Here is a 23276-nt window from a genome sequence, read left to right as displayed (position 1 = left end):
TTTTCACTAAATTTCTTTAATCCCTAGTGCCTCAAACCATAAGAATGCCTATGAAATAAACAATGCATTACTGCTCCAACACTGACACATTCACTTGGGACCATCTGTGTGAGCTGCAGCTTGCACGTCCTGATCGTCAAGAGACCTGTTGCATTCATTTGGTTTCTCACACTGCACGGCAAAGCACAGCCATCCAACCCCAGATTAGCAGCTTTTCACTCCACCACATAGTAGTTCTAGTTTTAGTCCCCTTGTTAAGCAATGTATGCTATTACATGGTCCTATCTTTACTTTGTTCTGTAACGTGCTAAATTAAGTACATTAAACACAGAAGTACACAAACCGGAACACTTTTGATCTCCAGCAAAGAAAATTTCACAGTTGTTTCCTAAAGAAAATTCTTATTCAATATATATTGAAATAATAAATAAAACCATTTTCAAGTGCCACACCTAAGATTGCAAATGTACTTTAATTCCATAGCTTTCATTAGAATTAAATACAGCTAAAGTAATAAAGTTAGTCTATTCATAACAGCAAGAAGAATTCACTCAGTTAAAGCTCATCTGATGTTACACTTGATTTCATGCTGATCTTACTCAGCTGGCAGATGCTCTTCTGCTTGTGTTTTGTCTTATATATGTCTGACATCCTCAACTGCAAATTAACTGTAGTTAATTTTATGCAGATTAATTCTGCTGAAAGTCATACAATAAGAGGATAAGAGGTTAAAGTCATAGTGAAATGGATGCTGGTAATGTCCACATCTGTGTTTCTAAAGTATTGGCAGCATTTTAATTTCCTTGGGACTCTACATAGGATATTGTTGGAATTCTGAAAGTTTAAGCCAGCAACACAACTGCATCCAGCTGAAACCAGAGAAAATGAAAAAACCTTGTACACTGTGGCTTGGAGCCTCAGGAAAAAAAATAAATTGCACATTGGTGAGTGGTTTATACCTCTGCACACTGGTTTATACCTCTTTTCTAAGGAAATAAATACTGCCAGCTTTGCCACTACAGAAAAGTTCTAGGAGTCAAAGACCAACACATCTTGCCAAGTATAGCAAAACTCTTTTATAAGACAGAAGAGAGTTTGCACCAGAAATACCTGGAGCTTGTGTTACTGATTCAAAATTCTCCAATGTAACAATTTCTTCTCCTTTAGCATATGTAACTTGTTATATTTTTATTAAGTGCTATTGCCAAACTGACTACACAGGGTGTTGCTTGAAAACGTATTTTACACAATCTCTGTAACAGAAAATTTCATAGTAGCCATTTTTAAAGTTTCCAAAATCTACCTACTCATGTGCCTAGATTAATATCTTCTGTAATACTTATCAGGCAAATGAAATAGCTTACTTTTTCCATCTGCATTGTGATAAAGACTAGATTAAAAGAACACATGGCTAGCTTGGCACTTTGTCAAGATATTTCTTCAGTGCTACTCCCTCTCAAATTCTCTGTTACTAAATCAGGGAATGGGGAAAATTTTAATGAAGATTTTTCCAGAATATTATATATTCCTTACCTGTGGGCAGTCTTTGATGTAGTGTCCCTTGTTAAAGCAGAGGTGGCACAGGTAGTTAGGAGGTGGCCTCTTGCTGGGTTTTCTGGCTTCTGAAGAAAGGGATAGGTCAGAGAAGTGCTCAGTGAGGGAGCTTAACCCATCCACAATGTTATTAAGTGAGCCATAAGGTGATGCACTCTTGTACAGACTGCTGCTCAGAGCCTGCAAAAGAAAAGAAAAAAATTGCATGCAACACAGGACTGTATTTAGGATTGGTCTGAGGCAGATCTGAGTAGGAGAAGGATAAAAAGAGCAGGGAAAAAAAGTGATTTTTTTCATTAGAAACATGGCTGCATATTTGAGGAGAGCAATACACAGGCCATTAATAAAGAGGTTTCACAAAGGCAGTGCAATGGAGCTGGTCACCCCACTGCTGAGGAAACTCTTGAGCTTGCCATGGTTCACTTAGTCCAGCCTTTCCACTAAGCAGTGACTGCTTTCTTGTGTTTGACCGTAACACATTTATGGTATGGTTAGAATGTGCAGGCAAAAAGCTGAAAGAACAACTCACAAAAAGAAATGTTTTTGTGTCCAAAACTACTTACACAATGAATAGTGAAGTCAGGGAAAGGAAAAGAACACCAAGAAAAATGCAAAATAGCTTTTAATTTCCAATCGGGTTAATCAGACAGTCAATATAGAGTCCCATGTTCAAATCATAACAAGAAACATTGAGGTCTACATCTGTTTTGGATTTTCTAAGGGGAAACCTACTGTAATTTAAACACTTCCTGATAAACAGTAAATACTTATGTTTTGTACTTCACCTCAATAGGATCTTCACTCTCTCAATCTGCAAATCTAAATCAGCAGCTCCTGATTTGCCATTCAGTAGTTTTAGAACAGCAGGAAACCCATCAACACCTAAATAGCTATTCTCTCTAATGGAGATAACAAGGATTCATTCTTTAACTTGCTAACATTCAAAAGAAACTGTAGCAGGAGTTTAAAAAGGAAATAACTCTTAAAAACATTAACATAATAATGAATAACTATAGAAATAGGACCAACTATTGACTGTCCGCTCCATCCTTAGGTTATGGGATGCTTTTCACATGGTGTTCAGTGCTATTAAATCCAAATACTTCAGTGGAGTCTTTATATATGTCATATATGTTTTCATATGTTTATATCTGCTATATACATATTGAAGACATGCATTGAAACTGATTTAGAGACTTTGTGAAACAAATCTGAAATGGAAAATACGTTTATTTCAGAGATCTCAAACATTCAGGATGTCTGCACACTGAGTGTTTTCCGGCTGACAGTCACACACCAAAAGAATGATACTGAGGCTCTAGGCACAAGTACCTGGATGAGTCCCAGCTCTCACTGAATCCCATCCCACTGCAGATGGTGTACACTGTAAAGAAAAATTTAGCCTGAGATAATCTGCTCCACCCAGTTGCACTATGGTCAAACAAAACACTGACCCTTCTTACAAAACTGAAGCTGGTGCACAGCAGCAGGATCAACTCAAAGGGCCCCAGAGTAGAATCTGATCTCACAGGAGACTTCACATATGTCCAGGCACTGAAATGCCCATAATTTTACTCCCTGCACAGCACAGTTCTGTGCTGGTGCAGGATGTTGTGGTTGCTAAGAGGAGAATCAGCCTTTTTGTTCCAGGGGTTAAAGCTATAGATTTTAAAAGGAAAAGCTATTTCAAAAACGAATAACAAGATTTTAGCTGCTTTAGCCATCAAGCAACCAAAGATACCTCCAACAGTCACTAGAATTTATTGTCTAGAATTTATTGGATGCTATTGGAATGAGAAATTCTTGGCATCAAATTGTTAAGAGGAAGTGGAAGCGCTATGGATGCCAAAATAGTATTAATTAAGAGTCTTCAAGAAGTTCTTGTCTCCCTAGGAGCCACTCTCTCTTATATATACTTGGAATAATATAAAATCTTTTTTTAAGAGTCCTCTTGCCTTTAAGAGATTCTTAAAGTACTTCACATGCATTACACGCATCAGTAAGTTTGCAAATTCCTTATTATCTGATTTTTATAGAAAGCTGTATGCATGAACACGCAGAATGTGTGAAATCCCAAATTCTTTACCTATTGCCAAAATCTAAAATATCTCCTGGGGAGGTAGAATATGTAACTCCTGGCCATCCCATCAGGAGGTTGCTATTCTTGCCCCCAGGGCCAACTCAGTGACAAAAGAAAACATACCTATCTGCTGCCTTCAGTGGGCTTTGAATTGGATGTATGGCTTGCAGTGGTGACTGTTTTCTTTCCTAAAATCCCTTACACTGAGCTATTGCCCTCATTAAAAGAGAGAAATCTGGGGATTATTTGAGAAACTGGGGATTATGTAATTCATTCCTCACCAACCCTTCTGGGCACATTTCAGATCAATACTGTAACATAAGGTGGCCCACTCTGTCAGCGAACCTTTACAAACTTTTGTTTCAACCAGAAGCCTTGCCAAAGGCCAGAATCCCATCAGACTATGGGCTGCACTGACACTAAATCATAATCGTAGCAGCCACCATTGGTTCTGTGGCCAAAGTGTGACACATGGCTCTAAAAGTGGCCACCTGGTTCAGCTGGCAGTGCATTTGTGCAATACATGCCAAAGCTGGACATGGTAAAACATCCAGTTTACGCATAGCACCACAAAGCTCTTCCCTATGGGCCCACTTGAGGCCCAGTGTTAAAAAAGGAAGAAACAAATACATCATCCCAGAAGATGACACTAAAGGAGAAGATGCACGTTGCTGATGTCACTGGTACTTTAAAGAACAATGAATTCCTAAAGCAAATTCCTAGACGATCCCAAAATGCAGCCCATCCCTCTGGGTACAGTCAGGCAAACCACTTCAATGGTTCCTGCCAATCTGACCTGGAAAATGGTCTTAAATCTGTTGCACTTGAAAGTTGCTATAAAGAGCACCAGCACAAATGGTGCTACGTCCTGTTTCGAGCACTGGAAATCTCCAGTTCTTCAGAAGGAGATGAGGAAATAAGCCATTCCCAAAAGCCAAATTATATAATAAGGGTGGTAGTGGGAAAGTTCATCCTGGCCCCTGGAATCAAATAGTGAAAGCTTAGGGCATGTAATGAATGTGATGAAATGGTGTTTCAGTCCATTTTGTCTTTGTAGAAGACAAGGCGTGAATGAACCAAAACAGTTCTGGGTTTTTGTTTTGTTTTGTTTTCTTTTCTTTCTGGAGTATTTAATTGTGCAGATCAGCAATTCAGTCCTTACTGTTTGCACTGCGGCAAAGGGGATTTTTAAGAAGGGTTTTGAATAAAAACTTTTGAATTAGCTTCACACTCAAAGGGGATGTCCAGGGAATGATCAGGGAGAATGCTGATGCTCTCAGACAGAAAATAAAGAGGAAGTTAGAAATGCATTCTAACTCACTGTGGTCTCAAGCATATTAGTAGACATCAGGGAGGTGGCAGGGAGATTGCTCCTCTGATGAATTCCACCGAAAGTAATGATTGCTTTGTGTTCACAAGGCACCAGTAGCAAAGCCAACCTATTTCTTTAAAAAGTAGACAACAGTACCTCTCAAATGGAGTCTCATTTTGAGCTCTAACAGGATAGAAAGGATTTGGCAGTGAAAGGGTTAGTGCTCTCAAGGCTCCAAAAGACCACACTGCATGTCCTAATTACAAGGCTCATCAGCCCAGCTGCAATGAATTCAGGATTTCCTTATCTTGCTCTACTGGGGGATGGGGGACCTGACAGTAAAACTTAGAAACTGGTTTGGTGGGAAGTTCCAGCTGATAATGTAAGTTTGTTTGTTTGTTTGTTTTCCTTCCTATGAAACTTGTTGACTTAGTCGAATGAACCCAACAGAAAGTCTGATGTTGTACTTTCCAAAGGTAACCTCTCTGCTTGGTAGATCTTTAAAATATATCTGTTGGTGGTGCTGGGAAGCAAAACTTCCTTTGTTATTTGTTTGCTGAGTGTTTCCAGTTAAAGGCCACGTAATCTGTAAAGTTGCAGTGTGGTCCTTTGTGAAAGAGGCAGCTATTGTCTTCTATAGCTTCCTCACAATGATTTCCAGTTGGGTAACATATGCAAGTGACTCAAGAGTTCCAGCATCTAACTCACCTCTATGAAATTCCTAGTTACGTGAATGATTGGCAAATGCTCTTGATTCCCTTGGCTAGGTCCCTGCCTTTCAGAGACTGCTTTTGGAACTGATGTGCCAAGAGGTGGAAAAGGAAACACTGCCTTTATCTCTACAGCTTCTTTTTTAGCAGTGGTGAAATGTTGAAAATAAAGACAACAGTACTGTTAGGAATATGCAATGAAACATTCAAACAAGTTAGTGGCAAGTCTTACTTTCCAAGTTTTCCACTGGTATGTATGGCTACTGCTTTAGCTGTAAAGGTATTTTTAACAGGGACCAGAAAGCACAGATAGCACAGTAGCATCTCAATTATGAAACGTTGAATTCTGACCAAAGGTGAAAGGATTACCTATCTACCAGAACAGCTGATTATTAATAAGCAATGGCAAACTGTTTATGTGGGAATGGTATCTTCTTATTAGGATTTAAGAAGTGAAGCTTTTAGGTATGGACAGGAAAAGTACCTGGAAAAATCAGTTTCTATCCCAAGTTCAGTTTGTGGCTGCTGGGTCCTTAAGGCAATGATAAAGGGATTCATATCCATTAGTTACCTGAAGCTAGAATGACCTGTGCTGGCTGATGTGGTTGATAGGCTGTATCTGGCCAGTAGGTCTGTTTTGATGCTCTTTAAGTTAGTATGATTGGTGCTCATGGTTCTCTCCATGTTTGTTTTAACTGCACATACTGAAGTGAGGTCCTGTAGCAATTCAATATTCCTATAACTTACTCCAGTCATCAGTGCTTCCATAAAATAGTCTGTAACTGAAAAGCAATGAGCAGAGAAATTTTGATGACTTGTTTTTCCTTTAGTATGTTGCCAACCTAATAAAGCAAACAAAAATAAAGCAATCTTGACTGCCAGAGTTAAGTTTAAGTCAACAGGCGCCATGGCTCTTTGAAGCCTGTTGGAAAAGGCAGGTTGGGCTGCCCTGTCATCAGTGTGGAAAAAGTAAGGTTTTCATATACTGTAAATTGCAAACATTCTCCAGGCTCTATGATGGTAACCAGACTAGGCATGCTAATTATTAGCCCTGCACTGAAATGTCAAAAGGTGCTAAAGTTATCAGCTTGAATTTTCATGAAGTTAAGAAGTGAGTGCATCCCTGTGCTGTGTCATGGATATAACAGTAGGATAGCCAAGCCCTCACTCAGTTGCTATTTTCGTGTTTGAGGAGAGGGAAATCTGAGCTACCCAAACAGTAATTCAGTGCCTTGTACATGCTAATACACAAAACCTGAGGGCCTATATCTGTCTCTTCTCTCCTAGTGTCCTAAAGCTTGCTTTTCACATGGGGTTTATCCATGGGGCTATGCAGTATGTGTGAAAGCACAAGAGTTGCACCTGAGGATGAACACGTGTGGATATAACCACTTAAAACTCATGACTTTTCTGTGCTTCAGCTCTTTATAAGTGAACAAACAGTTCCCTGGTTTTGTCCCCAAAGAAAACATCTAATGCAGAATCATAGAATAGAATCATAGAATTGTTTAGGCTGGAAAAGACCTTTAAGATCATCATCAATGTTTATGGCCAACCCCAAATCCTTCTGAAAACAGAGGGATTAAATGAAAATACTGTAATAAATTTAGTTGTATTAATTTGAGCCAGAAGAAACAGAGAAGTTTAATTACCAAGGCTGAACTGGAAAACCTCAAAAACTGCTCCTGTATGGCTTGTGTCTGCTTTAAGTCCTCTGATAAATTGGATACTATTACAAAAAAACAGCTTAAGAGTTTGCTCAGTAACATTTTATCATTGGAGGACTGCAAGCCAAGCTCATCACTCAGTGAAGAAAATGTTTGCCTGGAGAAAGGAAAAAAAGACTTGGGTTTTTGTTTCCTTCTGAAATCAACATTTAAGTCAGCTGTCAAAAAATCTGGTTTTTGGGCTGACTTTAGTAAAATCTGAATTGCTCAAGTTCCTCATATAAAACCACAGACAAATGCAGATTAGCCAAGTAAACCTTAATACATTCCCGGCTAGTTACATTAGCCAAGTATACCTTAATTCATTCTTCTTCTATAGGGGGTTTTAGATAAATACATGTTTATGTTAAATTGCTAACACTAATGTCTACTTATAAATATTTTCAGATAGATGGCACTAGGACTTTCCTTTTGCAGAAACAGTATCTTAATGAAACAACTGAATGCTGTGTGACCTGCTAGTGGTTGTGAAGCTAGTCATTGAAGGGCGATGAATCTTTACTCTAGCAGACAGATCTCTCTAATCTAGTTATTCCAAATCTGACAGCTTGGCTGGTTGTGGCTTCTCAGGATGTAATTGCTGAGATTCTGCAGAACAGCAAGTGGGTGCAACACCCTCTCTGTACATGACTGCTGTACCTTCAGTTCACAGCAAGGCTGGAGACCAACACCACCTTGCCTTGTTTTACATCTGCTGGTCTTTAACATTTTGATCCAAAGAATTCAATGAATTTCACAAATCTTTAGATGTTAAAAAAAATACCTCTCCCTGTCTACTATACAGTGGTATAGAAGTAATGCTGACAGTTAAGAAGTTGCTCAGTCACCATCTCCAGGCTTGCTGGAGCTTCCGTAGGTCTTTTGGCTCCCTCCTAGCAGTGTGATCCTCCTTATTTCAGCCTCAGGGAAGGGTTTGCTGTGGATGTTAGTGAGAACACTCACTTTACACAATGTATGGGGATATCACAAAAAGTCTTTAAAGGCAGGTGTGGAAGAGGACAGAGATTTGCTCTGGTCAAAGGTGTGCAGTCTTGGAGGAACTTTCTAAATCTTGAATCTTGCACCAAGTTCTGTAGGGATCCTTTTCATCCACTTAATGCCAAACAACTGCCCACTTATGCTAAAGAGAAGCTCTAACACATGAACACTATATCAGGGAGACCATTCATGTTGCACAAATTACTTTAACACATCCCAACAAAAACCTTCATTTCTCGGCCTATCCCTTGCCTGAAGCTGGGTTTCCCCCACCACCAACCTCCCTGACCTTTCTGAGGCCACAGGGAGGGCCTTTGCCATGCACCTCCATCCCACTGCCTCCTCACACTGCTGACAAACAAGCCACTCTGGTTGAGACAGGGTTCTTGGGCGAGGAGGAGGTTATGAAGGTTGTATGGCATAAAGTGAGGGGAGAAACGGATGGACATGTTTTGATCCCGGCACTTTCTGTTAACATCTCTGTTTCCTGCAGGAAATCTTGTCTCAATCTGACCTGCAGTTTGGAAAACAAGAGTCGGGTTTCCTCTCATTTGGTGGCTCTTTTGACACTCCAAACATAAGAAAAATAACACCCGGAAATAGATATGTGCCTGTTCAAGACACACTTAGGAAAGCATTTACCTCCTGTGCAGCTCTTGCATGATGAAAGGTTTTGCTAAGAAATGTCCATTTTGGGTTAAACAGAACCGTAAGTCTGAGACAGTTTTGTTTATATCATTTACATTCAGTAATGCCTTCTTGGCACAGAAACCTCTGCAATGCCTGCCAAAGTTTAAAAGAGGCAAAGCTAAGGTCGCTGTCAGAGGTAGAAACAATACATCATCTGCCCAGAACGGGCCCCTCGCAATGCGCTCAGGGCCTCAGTTCCTGCACTCACGGGAAGACAAAAACTTTTATTAAATTGAATATAGCGAGGAAAATAAATTATTTCTATGTACTAAATGACAGGCTGGAATTTCATTCTGTGATTCCAGCTTTTAGACAGTTTTATCTACATTTAAAGCCACCCTCTTCATCAGTTGTGATACAGCACAGCTTGAAGTGTGATCTGAGCAATTAAACCTAAAACATCACAATCTGCTTTAGATAAATTATAAAATAACAATTGAGTAATCTGGTTTCCAAATAGATTTGAGGATTTTTTTTTTCCCCCAAGTTGGGACTGTTAGAGGAATGAATCTATTACTCTATTAATTTCAGTTGCAACATATGTTTGAGAAAGATGCCTCTGTACTTCAAGGATCAGTGATGCTCAAACTCTCTTAAAAACTCTTGCTAGTCCTCCATTTTCAGGATGCAATGACTGTACAATAGTTCCTTTGCTATCCTTTCAGCCACAGATATCCACAGCCCTAATGACTACTTAAAAATAGTTGCCCAGCAGGCTGTCTTAGTGTGAAGAAATATAAGCTCCAACTCCCCCTGCTACAATCACTTAGACACCTGGAGCTCCTAGTAGCAAGAGAAATCTCTGAGAGCAAGCTGATTCCATTTAAGTGTTTGCTTAGTTGGCAGTTAGCTGGATGAGGTGTAAATAAATATCTGTATTTCCAGATACCTGTGATCCTTCTATGTAGGGTACTGCACTTCTGTTGATTCAAAAGAGACACCAAATCCCGCCACGTGCAGGGAGTAGTGGTGGGTGGTCATTTAATATAGCAGGAACACATTCCTGCTTTGCATATAAGATGAAGTCCTAGATCGTGAGGGTATTTGCTAATCTTCAAACTAAATCTGTAGAAACACAAAATGTACTTCTTTAGACACAGGTTTGCAGACCAGTATTTCCTATCAGCAGCAGTTGAAAGAGCTAAGAAAAAAGATCTACAAGAGGCTTCTTAAAATTCCTCTTTGTCGAAGTATTGGACTTGTTAGTATTTGCTTATACCAAAACACACAACAGAAAGAAATGGGTTAGGATTGTAACGTTAAAACTTAAAACCTACCAAAACTCCCCACAGCTGTGCTGGTCTGTCTAGATAATAAGGGACATGGACAAAGCCCAAGACTCTAATCCCTGCATTTATTCTGCTTTCCTCAGGTGAACCTGTCTATAATTTTAGGTTCTGCTTTTAGTAGATCACAGATTGCTTGTAATCATTCTGAGAATAAAAAACAACCTTCAGGAAAAAAGAAGTGATCTAAGTTTTGACACATAGGAAATACTGTCTGTCTGAATTATGTCAGCACTACTTTAAGATCTGAATAGCTCTGCAAAATGTAATTAGTTCCTTTGATCCATTATAACTACTCTGGAACCCACACAGAACCTACATAAACTGCCATGAAGTAAACACTTATACTCTCCTCATTTAATTTAATCATTTAATTGTGGCTTTCTGAAGGAAGAAGAAGAACAATTCAGCAGAGTAGCAAAATGGGCATCAGGCTGCAGAATTTTTCTGAGGAAAAGAAACTGGGGAAAGGTACAGATATTAACTGTGACATTTTATTAATCAGTTCAGAAACTTGAAGGTGACACCCAGTATCACATTTTAGGTAGCATTTATATGTATGCATCTAGTTTGGCTAACAGGACACGCTTTTGTTTCTATGCAAATACATAATATCAGTATTCTATGATTTGGCTTTCTAATATCTGTGCCTGCATCTTTCTGCAACTGCATTGTGTCACTGTTTTTCATGCTTCTTAAAGTAGCATGGAAAAGATTCTCTGGTCTTAGATTTAAATTTCACTTAAATCAGGTTTCAGAGTCCTTTTATGGCCCACTTAAACTCTGATCTAGAAAACTTTTCTCTGCATTAATCCTCACATGTCAATAACATGCAATATTTTGATAAAAATTGCTTGTTATTTATCTTGTGCAAGTCCACAAAATCCTCCAAATAATCAACAAAACAAAAAAGGCCTGAGGGGGAGGGTGTGTGTGTGGTGGGAGGAAGAGGGGGATTGGCTTATGGATAAAAGCAGTTGAGTACACATCTTGGTTATTTAATTTGTTCCAAACACTTCATAAATTAATATATTGGTTCAAGTCAGACTTAGTTGTCTGATCATTTGTGTAGTTCATTGGAGAAGGATCGTCCTTTTCTATTCTGAATAACCGAGTCTGTGTCTGCAGAGCAACAGAGGAACGGATGAAAAATCATTACCCAACACACAGTTACATCACCCCTTTGTTTGGGTGCTTTGGCATGGAAGACACTGTAAACGCATAAAAAACTGTAAATGAAAGCTCTGTGTATAAAATATAATTGTAACAAGAATTCTATGTGCTTTTGCCTCCAATTATAGGTTGGGGTGATTTTTTATGTATTGCCTGACAAGTTTTTCAAGATGTGGATGTTTTTGTGAGGCAGAAAGTGCATGCCAGTGCTTCCCTCAATGAGGAGTTTGCATAAACACAAAATCCAAAGTGATTTAAAGGAGTTGGAAATGATTTTCAACTAATCAGGAATAATATATATCATTGGTCTATCTTCTATTGCTTTTTTTTCTTCAACCTTTCAAAGAAGTCAACAGTAAAGCAGAAAGCCCGTATCTCTCTCCTAGAAGACTTGATTTACTTTCAACAATTAATATTTTAGTTGTTGCCAGCTTTCCAAACATGGTTCTGATTTTGATGTGAAAACAAGCTGCAGAAGACTATGGTGGATAATACCTCCATTGTAATGAACTAAAGCCCAGCTGTAAGTCATGCTCAAAGTAGTTAAAGCCCGAGGTGGGGCAGGTGCGCTGCAGAGCTACAGCAGCATTTGCTGGCAGTGGGGGCAGTCTGTGAGTAAGGAACAACACAAGAGGTTCTAGCTGTTGGAATAAATTCAACACAACTTTTTCTTCTTACTTCTGGGAGCTTTCTGCTGTTCTTGTTCAGGTAAGGAAGCCAGAGTAAAAGCAATGTAATTGTATTTAGAATGCTTGCTTAAGTGAACCAAATTTGGCTCTTGTGTATTTCCCCCTGCAATCAAATTGCTATTAGGTAATTCAGCCTCAGTGTGAAGAGTAAGAAAAGAGTATCTACCATAGGCAGTACAGTGCATTTATAAAAACCATGCAAACAAAAAACTTAATCCTGGAGAACAGAGAAATCTAAAGCCATACCCAGGCAATACAAATGGAACAGTGTAATTTGGACGATAACTTCAGTTTCACACTTCTTATACAAGATATAGATCTTATTTTCAGACTCCACTTCCTAAAATACATTCACATATGGGTTTTTTTCTTCCCTGGCAAAAGAGGGTGTTTTCCAAAGACTACAGAAGTAGCAAAGCAGGAGGCCACAGCTGCAGAAATAAAAACGGGGAGCAAAAGAGAATGATTGTAGACATAAACCCCTGAATTTCTGCATTTTAAAGCCTATGTTCATGTGGAATTGGAAACAAAATAGTTGTTAGCACAAATACCTGTAATAGGATCTGAGATTTTGAGACCAGAATAGAGTGGGCTGTGAAAGCTGCATTTCATGTGCTGAGGCAGTATCATCAAAAGGGCTCTGGAGCTGGCTGTGTGGGAGGATGGAGGAGGCTGCTGTTGCCAAGATCTCCAAATGCATATTGTCCTCTGATTAACATAGACATTCAGTTCCCTGGGATCTCTTACGAGGACCAATGTGAGAATTGTCATTTAACTTCCTGAAAAGCAGTTTGAAATTACTTGACTGGCACTTTTAAGTAGCCACAAAATATCTGTAGTGTACAGTCACCCTGAGGCAGAGAGCACAAGCTCCTCCAATGCTGGAATTGTTGTGCTAGTTTCTTTTAAATAAAGTTTGAAGAAGGATAAGGGCACTGAAATGTTAGTACTTGCACAAAGAATAGTGAGAAAAATGAAAATGAGGAAATCAATCAAATAATCACTATTAAAGGATAATTTCATGTACTGCAGGCATCACTGTGGTACTCCATCAATAACTATGCTTAACAAGAAGAGATAATACTGTGGTTGTTTAGACTGCAAGTGAGAAAGCAGTAAGTCCTGACTTAGGAGCCTAGCACATTAAGCACTCTGTGGATCAAAAACATGGTCTGTGTTAGAATAACTGTATTAATTTTTTATTACATAAATTAAACAAATCAGATATGTTTTGGAGCATATGGCAATCTCTGCTAATCTGCATCTCAGTTGTGTTTGCCCCCAGACCATACTGCTTGTGAGCAGCCTCTTATAAGGTGTTTTGTTCTCTCTTTTAAATCTTTTAATTATGGCTGTTTTCAGAGATATTGCACTTAATTTAGTGGGTCAGTGGCCTGATCTGGTATAGCAATCCATATACTCCTCTGATACTATGAGAATGGAGATTTTTCTAATCTTATAATCATCCTCCAAATTAATTTATCTAGGACAAATCTTCTTCATCAAATATCACTCTAGTGTGTATCCCTCTAATTCTATGAAAGACAGATGGACAACAAGTTTGTCTGATATAAAATATATTTTCTGTAGAACTGCCAAATTCCTTCCCTACATTTTTTGTTCTTGACAGTGTTTCACAGGTTTTTTGTTGTTAACTTATGAATGTTATTGTCTTCTTTGGGAAGCTACCTAATCTATCCCAGTATCTATCCCAGTGCTGTAGACCTGCTTCAGTTTCACAGGTATTTGAATGTTACTTTCCACAGTACACTGTGTAAAGTTTTTTAACTCCAATGATTTTCTTTTCAAGTGAGTAATCCATACCTTACTGTAGTAAACTGAACTATCTTGTGTTCTCTCACAATTAGTTTCCCTCTTGGCTATAAGGGCTGGATCTGGAAGTCTGTGAGTCAGAAACATGAATGACTTTTTGAAAAAGGTTATTTTTTTCTAATCTGGTGTATGCAGTTATTTGTGCTTAAATAAAATATGGTTTAGATTCAGAAAGCGGCCGCCATAGAGGTTTCTAGAAGGAATTTCCCTCTTGAAGGACACACAGAGTACTGCACATGGGCAAAGAATTCATTAGGACACAGGCTCCTTCTCACAGGTTGTGCTGCAATTAGCACTCTGAGTTCTGAGAAACACGCTTAACTATTATAATATGATAATTTCTAGTTACTGGTCACTGTCTCTTCTTGACCAAAGCTAGCATTGACTTGATATGACCAAAGATAGTGTTGACCTGGTAGGATGCCTCCTGTGAATACAGAAAAATACCGTATGAGTCTCTTGCCCCTTATTCTAGGTTTCTCAATTATATCCCTCAATGACAAAGCCACAGATACCTGGCTGTGCCTCAAAGGCATTAAATTCCATGTAACCAGCCCCACAACAAAGCCTCAAAAACTTGGCTCTGATGGATGGTGTTATAATGAGGGTGGAGCTCAGTTCAATGGCCAATTTATTGCATCTTAATGTTCTAACATGCTTTCGTTTCATATCTAGGACAATAAATGCCGCAGTAAAGTTTGGTTTAAAGCAGGTCTGTTTTGCAAAATGAGTCTTGCATATGGAACAAAACACTCTTTGTTGCTTTACTGTTGAAACCTTTATTATTGCTTTTTTTCCCTGGTACAATGGGCTTTTATGCACCAAACAGCTGTGTTCATCATGTTTATTTAGAAGGCATCCATTGTAGTGGAAAAAGTCTGGAGGACAAAAATCTTGGTGAAGTACAAGACTACTCTGTGGGTGCTGGCACTTTTATTTTTTTCTGTCCTGTTCCTTTGGTCAGTATGCAAGTCACATACACAGGCACTGCCATGCAGACTTTCAAACCTGGTATAATAGCAACTTTTCACAAGGGCTGTGTCTTATTGCAAGTGTTGTCCTCCAGAAATTTTCAATCGCAATGCAACATACAGAAGGCACGACTATTTTATACCCTACGATCCTATCATTTCTCAATCTGTTGCTATTTTGGCCCCTCATTAGGTCACTTTCCAAATATTGTGTACAGCTATGTGTCAATCATTGTCACAGCTCGGCTCCAGCCTAAGCCAACCCAGGACAAAACTGTGAGGAAAAAAAAAAAAAGCCAACCAAAGCAAGCACTGTGTAGAAAACAGTCAACAGTTTAACTGTGGAAAGCTATGTGTTGTTCCAAAGATAGCATAAGCCCACTTGATGCAAAAGCAGCATACAGTACTAATGCGCTCCAAAATAATTTTACGCAGTTGAAATATGTAGTGTATACCCAATGGCATCTGCAAATAAACAGATGTTAGAATCTCAAGAATTAAGAGCATGACATTGTTGGAAACTCTTGGGTGACTCCTGCCAAAAAGAAGTCTAGTTTCCAGTTTCTGGAAAGAACAGAGTACCTAATATATTGACAGAACTTCTTCTGAACAACAGTATCTCTAGCATCTTCTAAATCCTTGAATGAAAGCTGCTGTGTAAGCAGGCAGTGTTAGCCTGGGGAACTAATGGGTTCCGTACTTCCTTCAGGCTATATCCAGAAGGGTAAAAGCACTCCCATGTCCCCTTCCCTCTTTTCAGGTTACCATGTAGTTACACATAGTTCTGGTAAATACTGGAAACACAGAAGTGTCTCTATCAGCCGCATAGTCAATGCTATTGTCACAGGCTGGAAAGTGAACTGGAACAAACTAACGTCCTTGATCTTTTAAAAATATTAAAATATCTGTATAGAATGAAATGGTTTATTTCCTGAATGGTGAATGCTCTTGGTTTTCTACAGAGCCAGCATTCTTAGTTGTTGTTGTTGATCATGTGCCTCAGGAAAGTGTAACGAGGTTAAAAAAAGCAGAATAAAGTTGCATCCATGTATGCATGATAGGAATCCATTTAGAAATGCAGCAAAGGTGACTTCTGGGATCCGAAAGCAGTGCAGCCGAGGAGAGGCTGCAAAGGGGCTGACTGCGTGGAGCCGAGGCAGGAGCCTGGGGAAGGCCTGGCATACGAGGGAAATGATTTTCCAGAATAAAGGAGAAAAGTTTTGGGGAAAAAAGTGGAAAGAAATGTGAGCTAAGTGGAAAGGGAGTGTGACAAAAGGATTAGCCCCTACTTGCACGCAGTATAGTAGAAGCAGAAAATGAACTCTGAGAACTGTGGGGAAAAGAAAACTGTTTCTCAGAGACTGTTTCAAAGGCTTCCTGAATGCAGCCTCCATTTACTTGTTTCTTCCTTTTTCTCCCAGGAAGAAAAAGGACCCGCTGTGAGCAGAATGTATCCCGACTTGAACAAACACAGGCCCGAACGAGCCCCACTCTGGAGTCCATGTAAGGCCAAACTCCTGGAGTCTTGTTGCTACTTGGGCACCACAAAGCTCGTAAGCCAAGCAGAAAGGGGCAAAATCTACTATTTGCTGCCAGCAGGTAGGTAGCTAATAGTTTAAATTGCAACCCCGCTAGTCTTTTTCCAAAATCAATGTGCTTGCTAAGTCTGTGTGTTTTTAAACTGCCTATGCCATGTTGACCTTCATAACACTAGGTACATCAGTTTGAACGGGTTGCCAACTATACACTCTCAAAAATAGTGCCTATTTTGAGGCTGGATGTGCTCTGTGAAGCTTAGAGAAGAAAGAGTTTCTAATTAAGGGGAAAAGAATGTGTGTGTATAACTCTGGTTCTTAACTGTTAGCAGCTATAATTTGAGACCAATTGGGGAATTTGATTTGGTTTTAATTAATAACCCCATCCCTTTGCTGACAGAACAGGAATGTGTATTTTGACTGAGAATACATTTCAAATCGATATTTAACACAAATGGCGCTGGAAGGACTCTGAAATGTCATTCTGTGAGAAGTGCCAGAGCAGGCAGGGATGCATAGTCCATCTAACCCTTGTCAAACAGAGCCACTGTTGAATGCCTCCGGCAAGAGTCCCACAGTAGGGTGCAAAACTGTAGCTGGATCTTTTCTGGAGAGGCTGTGAGCTGTGGTGTGTGAGGTGCCACCTTGCAGTATCTCCGCACATGTGAAATCCCTCCAATGCAGAAGTGCTTGACCTCAACAACTTCCTGTGACAGGGAGTTCCACAGCGAATTGTCTTCGCATACCCTAGTTTTTTAGCTTCCTTCCCTCTGGTTTCATTTAGTCTTGTTCTTGCGTTATGAAATGCGCACAAAACTTTTTCACTGCTTTTGTCACGTTCCTGTTTATATCTCTTCCTTTCAAACAGTGCCGGCCTCATCTCTCTTATAAGCGACACGTATTCTCGCAGCAAGCTTTTTAAACATCACTTTGAAAGAAAAGAAAAAAAGAAAGGAGGGGGAGGGGGCGGCGGTGGTGGTATTTTTGCACATTATGACGGATGTGGCACTTTTCTGCGTGTCCTGCCCCCCGTCCCGCTGGCCGCGTCCCGGCCGCGCACGGGAAATCGGTGTAACCATTGACCAGACTGTCAACACGGGCGCCCCGCGCCGCCGGCGGGCGGCGGGAGGAGGCGGCGGCTGCGCCAATGCCGCGGCCGCGGCGGCGCCTCGCCCCGGCCCGTTAGCGGGACGGGCAGCGAGGGAGCGCCCGGCGGGAAGGGGCCGGGAAGGAGGAGCAGGAGAAGGAGCCAGCGCGGCCCGCCGGGGGGCGCGGAGCGGGGCTGCCCCGTGCCGCGGGCGGGCTCGGTCCCGGCTCGGGGAAGGGGGCAGGAGGCTGCCGAGGCATCATGGCGGTTGTGTCCCGGGGGGGCCGGGGGCTGCGCGCCGGGCGGCGGGGCGGACTCACCTCGCTCCGCTGGAGCTGGAAGAAGCTGTTGAGATAGCTGGAGCTGAGCGAGGAGCCCAGCTCCGGGGTGCTCTTGGTGTAGCCGAGGTCGGGGTGCTGGGACGAGGAGGGCTCGGGTCTGAAGGCATCGAAGGCGCTGGCCTGGTGCGTGTCTTGTAGCGAGAGATAGACCCAGTTGAGGAGCTGGGCGGGCTGGTACACGGACGCGGCGCTGGTGTCGATGGTTGACAACAAGCTCATCTTTCCCCCCGGCTCTGCCGGCGCGGCTGGCCCCGCGGTGCCGCTCTCGCTCCCCCCGCTCCGGCAGCGCCGCTCTCCCGTCCCTGCCCGGGGCGCTTCCTCTTGGCCGCCCGAGGAGAGGACAGGACGGGCCGGGCCGGGGGCTCGGCAGCCGCGCCCCGCGCCGCTCTCGCTCCCCTAAGGCCGGCGGCGCCCGCCCAGCCCCAGCGCTCCGCGCAGCACGGGCATCGCTGCCGCCGCCCGCGGGCTCCGCACGAAACTTTCTGCGCGCTCCCTCCCTCCCGCCCGCCCAGCCGCTGCCTGCCCCGCTATCTGTCTTTATTCCCACTCCCGCAGGCAGCGGCGGGGAGGGGCTGCGGGCTCTCCGGCGGCGGCGCCGCGCCCCCATAGGCCTCCCGGCCGCCGCGGGGGTGCAGGGGCGTCCCGGCGCCGCTCCGCCCCCGCCCTGCCCCTGCGAGCGGGCGGGGGGGCGAGCGGGCGGCGGAGGTCCCGGGCCGGTGGCCGGGGACGCCCCCGGCCCCTGGCCGCTCGCCCCCGTGGGTCGCGCCGGCTCCCTCGCTCGCTCCCCGGCTTTCCTTTTCCTCCTTCCTGGAGATTTTTGTGCCAAACACGCGCAGAGCCCTCCCGAGGGCTCCTCGCCGGGCCCTTTCGGGCTTGTTTTTAACTCGACAAGTTTCGCTCAACTCTAGTCAGCCCGCCCTCCCTTTTCACTCTCGTTTCTGTTTCTTGCCGGTGCTCAGAGCTCATCGCAATCTGAGCTTCCCTCTCGTTAAATCTCTGTCAGAGCTCCAGTTTACGAAGCCCTGCGCGGCCGCTGAGGTTGTGCCAAGCCGGTGCAGAGTGAGGGTTTCCCAAATAAGGCAGGCAAGCGGCGCGATGTTCCCTTTGAAATCCATCTAGGTAGCCCTGGCACGGGCTCTTAGGGAGCCTGGTTGTGGTGGGATACCCGGGAGTTTAAGCTGAGTAGGCCTTTTAAGGAGTCGGTAGCACAAAAGAGGATGATGAATGATTCTTCTTTTAGGAAGGAGCCTGAGTGGGTAAGCTGGTAATTACAGTTCATAAACTCTTCCCTGCTGCCTTCCCTGCGATGTGTGGAACAGGACAGCTATTTCTTGCTTTGGTATAAGCACCGTAGCAATCAAACTAGGAGTTTTCAAAGGAACTCCCAGGAGGTAACTTAAAACTTGAGCATAACTCCTTGTGCTCTTTCCTGAGCGACAGAAGGCTGAAAATTAGTGTGCCTTTCCAACACAGTCTTGGGGGGAAAAAAATGCCTTCTTTACTTACATAACAGAAAAAAAAAAATCTGACCTTTAAAGCATCAAAGTTGGCAACTCGGTTTTCTGTAATGAGCAGTACATCTCTGCCGAGATAGAAGAAAAATCACTGTCCTGAAAAGGCGTGATTACAAGCAACAGAAAATGCAGGTCAGCGTACGCACAGTAGAAAATGCTATTAAATTGTCAGCTGCAAACACCTAAGATGGATGTATTTAACTTTTGAGAGCAGGTAGTTAAGGCAGCAAAGCCATCTGCTTGCAAGAATTTAAGTGCAGGTGAAGAGTCTAACTTTCCAGAAGTGAGGTGCAGTTTGGAACAGCTCAATCAAACTTAATTCCTTTAGTGGGGCTAATATATTATTTGGGGGTTTTTAGTGATGAAGTCCTGGCAGCATGAATGCAATTTGCTCATGAGTTCTCCTGGTTTAGAAACCTTTTGGAGCACATCTAAATGTGTGGGCATCAGCACAAGAAGGAACAGGCTACACCAGTGTAAAGCTTTGGAGCTCAGCAACTGTCCAAAGCATAGACCATAAAAGAATTCAATCACTTTTCATCCCAAACTCAGACAGTTGCATAGTGTTTTAAAGAAGAAAAAAGGTCCATGAGGCTTAGTGAGTTAATAAATTGTGGGGGAAGATTTTTCATGATTTGCTGGTAAATGAAAAAAGAACAAGAAATAGATATCATATCTGAGGAACTTGCCTTTCTGGAAGATGGCAGTAGAAAAGTCAGGATATGGTAGGAAGTCTAGAAGGGGGAACTAGGCCACTTGTTTTGTTGTTGTGGAGGTTTTTTTGTAAGCATGCTAATTCCTTCCTTAAAGACAATTTCTATTCTTATCACTTCCCTCTTCTACTTGATATATTAAACTGAAATGTGTGTATTCTTATTTGACAGCTCCACTGTTCACTCTGTTTAGTAAGATGCTGTGAAGCAAATGGAAGTTCTGAACAAGCAGAAAAGATAACATGACAGGGTTCTTGTACTAATAGAGGTCAAAATAAAGAGTGTTTTGGATGAAGAGTGTTTGGTGTATTTTGATACTTTTTTTTTCCCCAAACTGAATGTAGCTCTCATAGTAGATGGTTGTTTTGATTGCTTTAGTTAGACAATACAGTAAAGATTGCGGCAGGGCAAGGGAAGGCAGAGTTAGGGTGTGTTTATTGCAGCAGCCCTTTATGATGTGAGGGACACCATGCACTCCACCAGATGCATTTGAACATTTAAAGTTTTTTACTTTGATTGCCCCTTGACAGTAGCCCTGGTGGCTTCTAGTTACCACGCACAAGAATGAGTAAATTGAATATGATTGGCGTATCAAGAAACAGAAAGCTTGCACATGCCTCCACTAGGAAGAGTTTAAATAAAAGCACCCACACTTTGAGGTTCAGTTGTCATCCTGGTCTCCTGCTGCAGTTTCTTCTGGAAAACAGTTTCCAGGCAGTTCCCCTCCATTTGGATGGATTTAATACTTCTCATAGCAGAGCAAGATGCTCCTGCCACACTTGCCACAGTCCACTTAAATTCAAGATAGCAATTTTTTCATTGGAAGTCCCCTCTTTACCCTTAGGAGTCATAGATTAGCGAGGAGAAGATGGATACAAATTGTCCATTTAGCAGATACATGACAGTAGAGAAAAAGTTATCAAGGTCAATTGCATCTATTCTTCTGAAAAATACTTGAGACAAAACTGCCCAACAAGGCAGTCTGATGGCTGGGAAGAATCTTCAAGATGTGCACAGTATTTTGCTATTGATTGTGCTGGGATGGAGTATAAGTGACTTAACTATATGGATTTTACATCAGCCTTATGGTGCCGAAACATTTATGTATCCACTTGGTTTTATTCATGAGTGGTGCTAATGAAGTAAAAAAAACAACTGGAACTGTAACATGGAACTTTTAATAATGTGAATGGCTTAAGTGACTTGGAAAATAGGAGCCTTGAAACAGGTCAAAGGCAAACACAGAGACAGGATTAATCTTCTGCAGTCCTATTCCTTAAGTAATGGATAATCATGTAATTTATCCAAAATCTCCTTATAACTGCTCACTCAGCCTGTTCCTTTAGTGATCTAGACCTCTTGTGCCTGCTGTCTTTCCATGGCATCTTTGTAAGAGTGAAGAACATAATTTTCCCCTTCTGGTCAGGGCTTCTTTCATAATTTAATGTAGTTATGGTCTTGCATTCAGTGTTCATAACTTTAGATGATGTCAGCTTTTAAACTACATATGTGATTATTTATTTTTTTTAAAGAAAATGTTTATGGTTCTCCATACTTTAAAAATGAATGTACCCTAATACCAAGTATCCTGGATTCTCATGCTTTTAAAGGTGTCTGAATTGCTGCCTTCTTAGTAGTCTTCTAGCTTAGATGGGACTCCAGAAGGAAAATATAATGAATACCCAAAACTGCCAATAAGACTAGAGAAAACAGGTAACTTGAACCCACCACTGTATTCCCTGGGTTCTGTAATCAGGATGTACATAATGCAATGGGCCATTCATCTGCAGTTTAGCTGGAATATTCCAAGCAAATGTTTTTCATCTGCTGCAGCAGAGATTCTTATCTTATTATGAAATAATTTTGCTATGCGGTGGAAACAGTGTGTAAGCACTCTCTGAATTATGAGAAACCCATTTCAGCAGAGCTGTAAACTGTGAAAGTACATCTGCATGTGGTATTTGTGAGTTATGGATGTTACAACCTCTTGTGCTCGCTATGTAGGTGCAACAGTTCTACTGCCAGCAATAAAACGCAGCATAAACCAAAGTTTGTGAAAGTGAGTCAAGGAAATGCATGTGCTTGGGTATGTTACATCATGGATTTTTGCACCTATCTAAAGGATCAGCTGCAACTCAATGCTCAGGCAGAAAAATAAAAATTCCTGTTTTCTTCCTCTAAGCTAGTCTTACTTCTATAGCTTTGACATAGAAAATTCTGGAAACGGATGGATATGAACATATAGCTCATCCATATGTAGAATGTTAGTAAATATATACCATATGCAGTAATGATTTGCTGTGGATAGTGTGTGAAGCACAATTCCTGCAAGACTGTCTCAAACCACCAAGTGAGTAATTGGTGTAACAGATCCTCTTGGAGCATGCAGATTTTGCACCTGGCCAGTTTGTGGTTTCAAGTCTTGGGGCCTCCTCACTTGCTCTACATGAAGATGTCAGTGCCTTGCTGAGTAATTGCATGAAATATGCCCTGGAACCGAGTAGCTGTGTGAGAAATACTGGTTTGATTTTTGCATTGTTTTGCAAAGCTTCCTGTAGACTCTTCAGCTGCCACATAGGCATCTGAAATGTTCTGATATTTCGGTTTTAAAAGGTAGTAGCTCCTTGTTTCTAGTACTGATCTAAAAGTTCAGCATCTCTGTCTAAAAATAGTAGCTGAGGTATCTTAGCCCTTTTACTTATCCCATCCTAACCCCTTTCTCTTGCTTGACCCAGGAATCCAAGAGAGGGGGTCCAAGGAAAAGGGCAGAGGAGTAGAACAATAGCAGTTAGGGAGAAGAGAAGAGGGTGCAGGGGAGGCCATCTGCCTTACCTGGAAGTGTCTGCGTTGGAACTGCTGCTGATGGTGGCTTCTCCAGCCAGAGAAATGGCAGGGGACAGGGGAGGCCCAGGGATTTTCTGTCGCCTGAGAATCCCTCTAAGCTGCCTTACACTACAGGAGACGCCTTACTGAGGGTGTTTCTGAAATGGCCTCAGTGCTTTGTAACTGGCTACTAGCTGAAGAATTAAGTTAGGTGTTATTTCTGGAACCCCTTAAAGACCTTGGTGTTAAAAATACTCAAA

General features: G+C 41.8%; 1 protein-coding gene across 1 annotated transcript in view; it reads right to left on the bottom strand.

Annotated features, from left to right (window-relative positions):
• ZCCHC24 (zinc finger CCHC-type containing 24) overlaps positions 1–18344 on the bottom strand; it is a 109077-nt gene extending 90733 nt beyond the window's left edge. Inside the window, exons 1-2 of the mRNA XM_027649357.1 lie at positions 17946–18344; positions 1534–1734 (exon numbers count right to left, since the gene is read on the bottom strand). Of these exons, the coding sequence (XP_027505158.1) occupies positions 1534–1734; positions 17946–18185 (441 nt within the window). The 5' untranslated portion in view covers positions 18186–18344. The remainder of the gene's footprint in view (positions 1–1533; positions 1735–17945) is intronic.
• Between the last annotated feature and the right edge of the window lie 4932 nt (positions 18345–23276).

Source organism: Corapipo altera, unplaced genomic scaffold (assembly GCF_003945725.1).
Source record: "Corapipo altera isolate COAL_440 unplaced genomic scaffold, ASM394572v1 53, whole genome shotgun sequence".
Taxonomy (NCBI): Eukaryota; Metazoa; Chordata; class Aves; order Passeriformes; family Pipridae; genus Corapipo; species Corapipo altera.
Note: the sequence above shows the minus strand (reverse complement) of the source record. Positions and strands in the feature narration are given on the sequence as shown.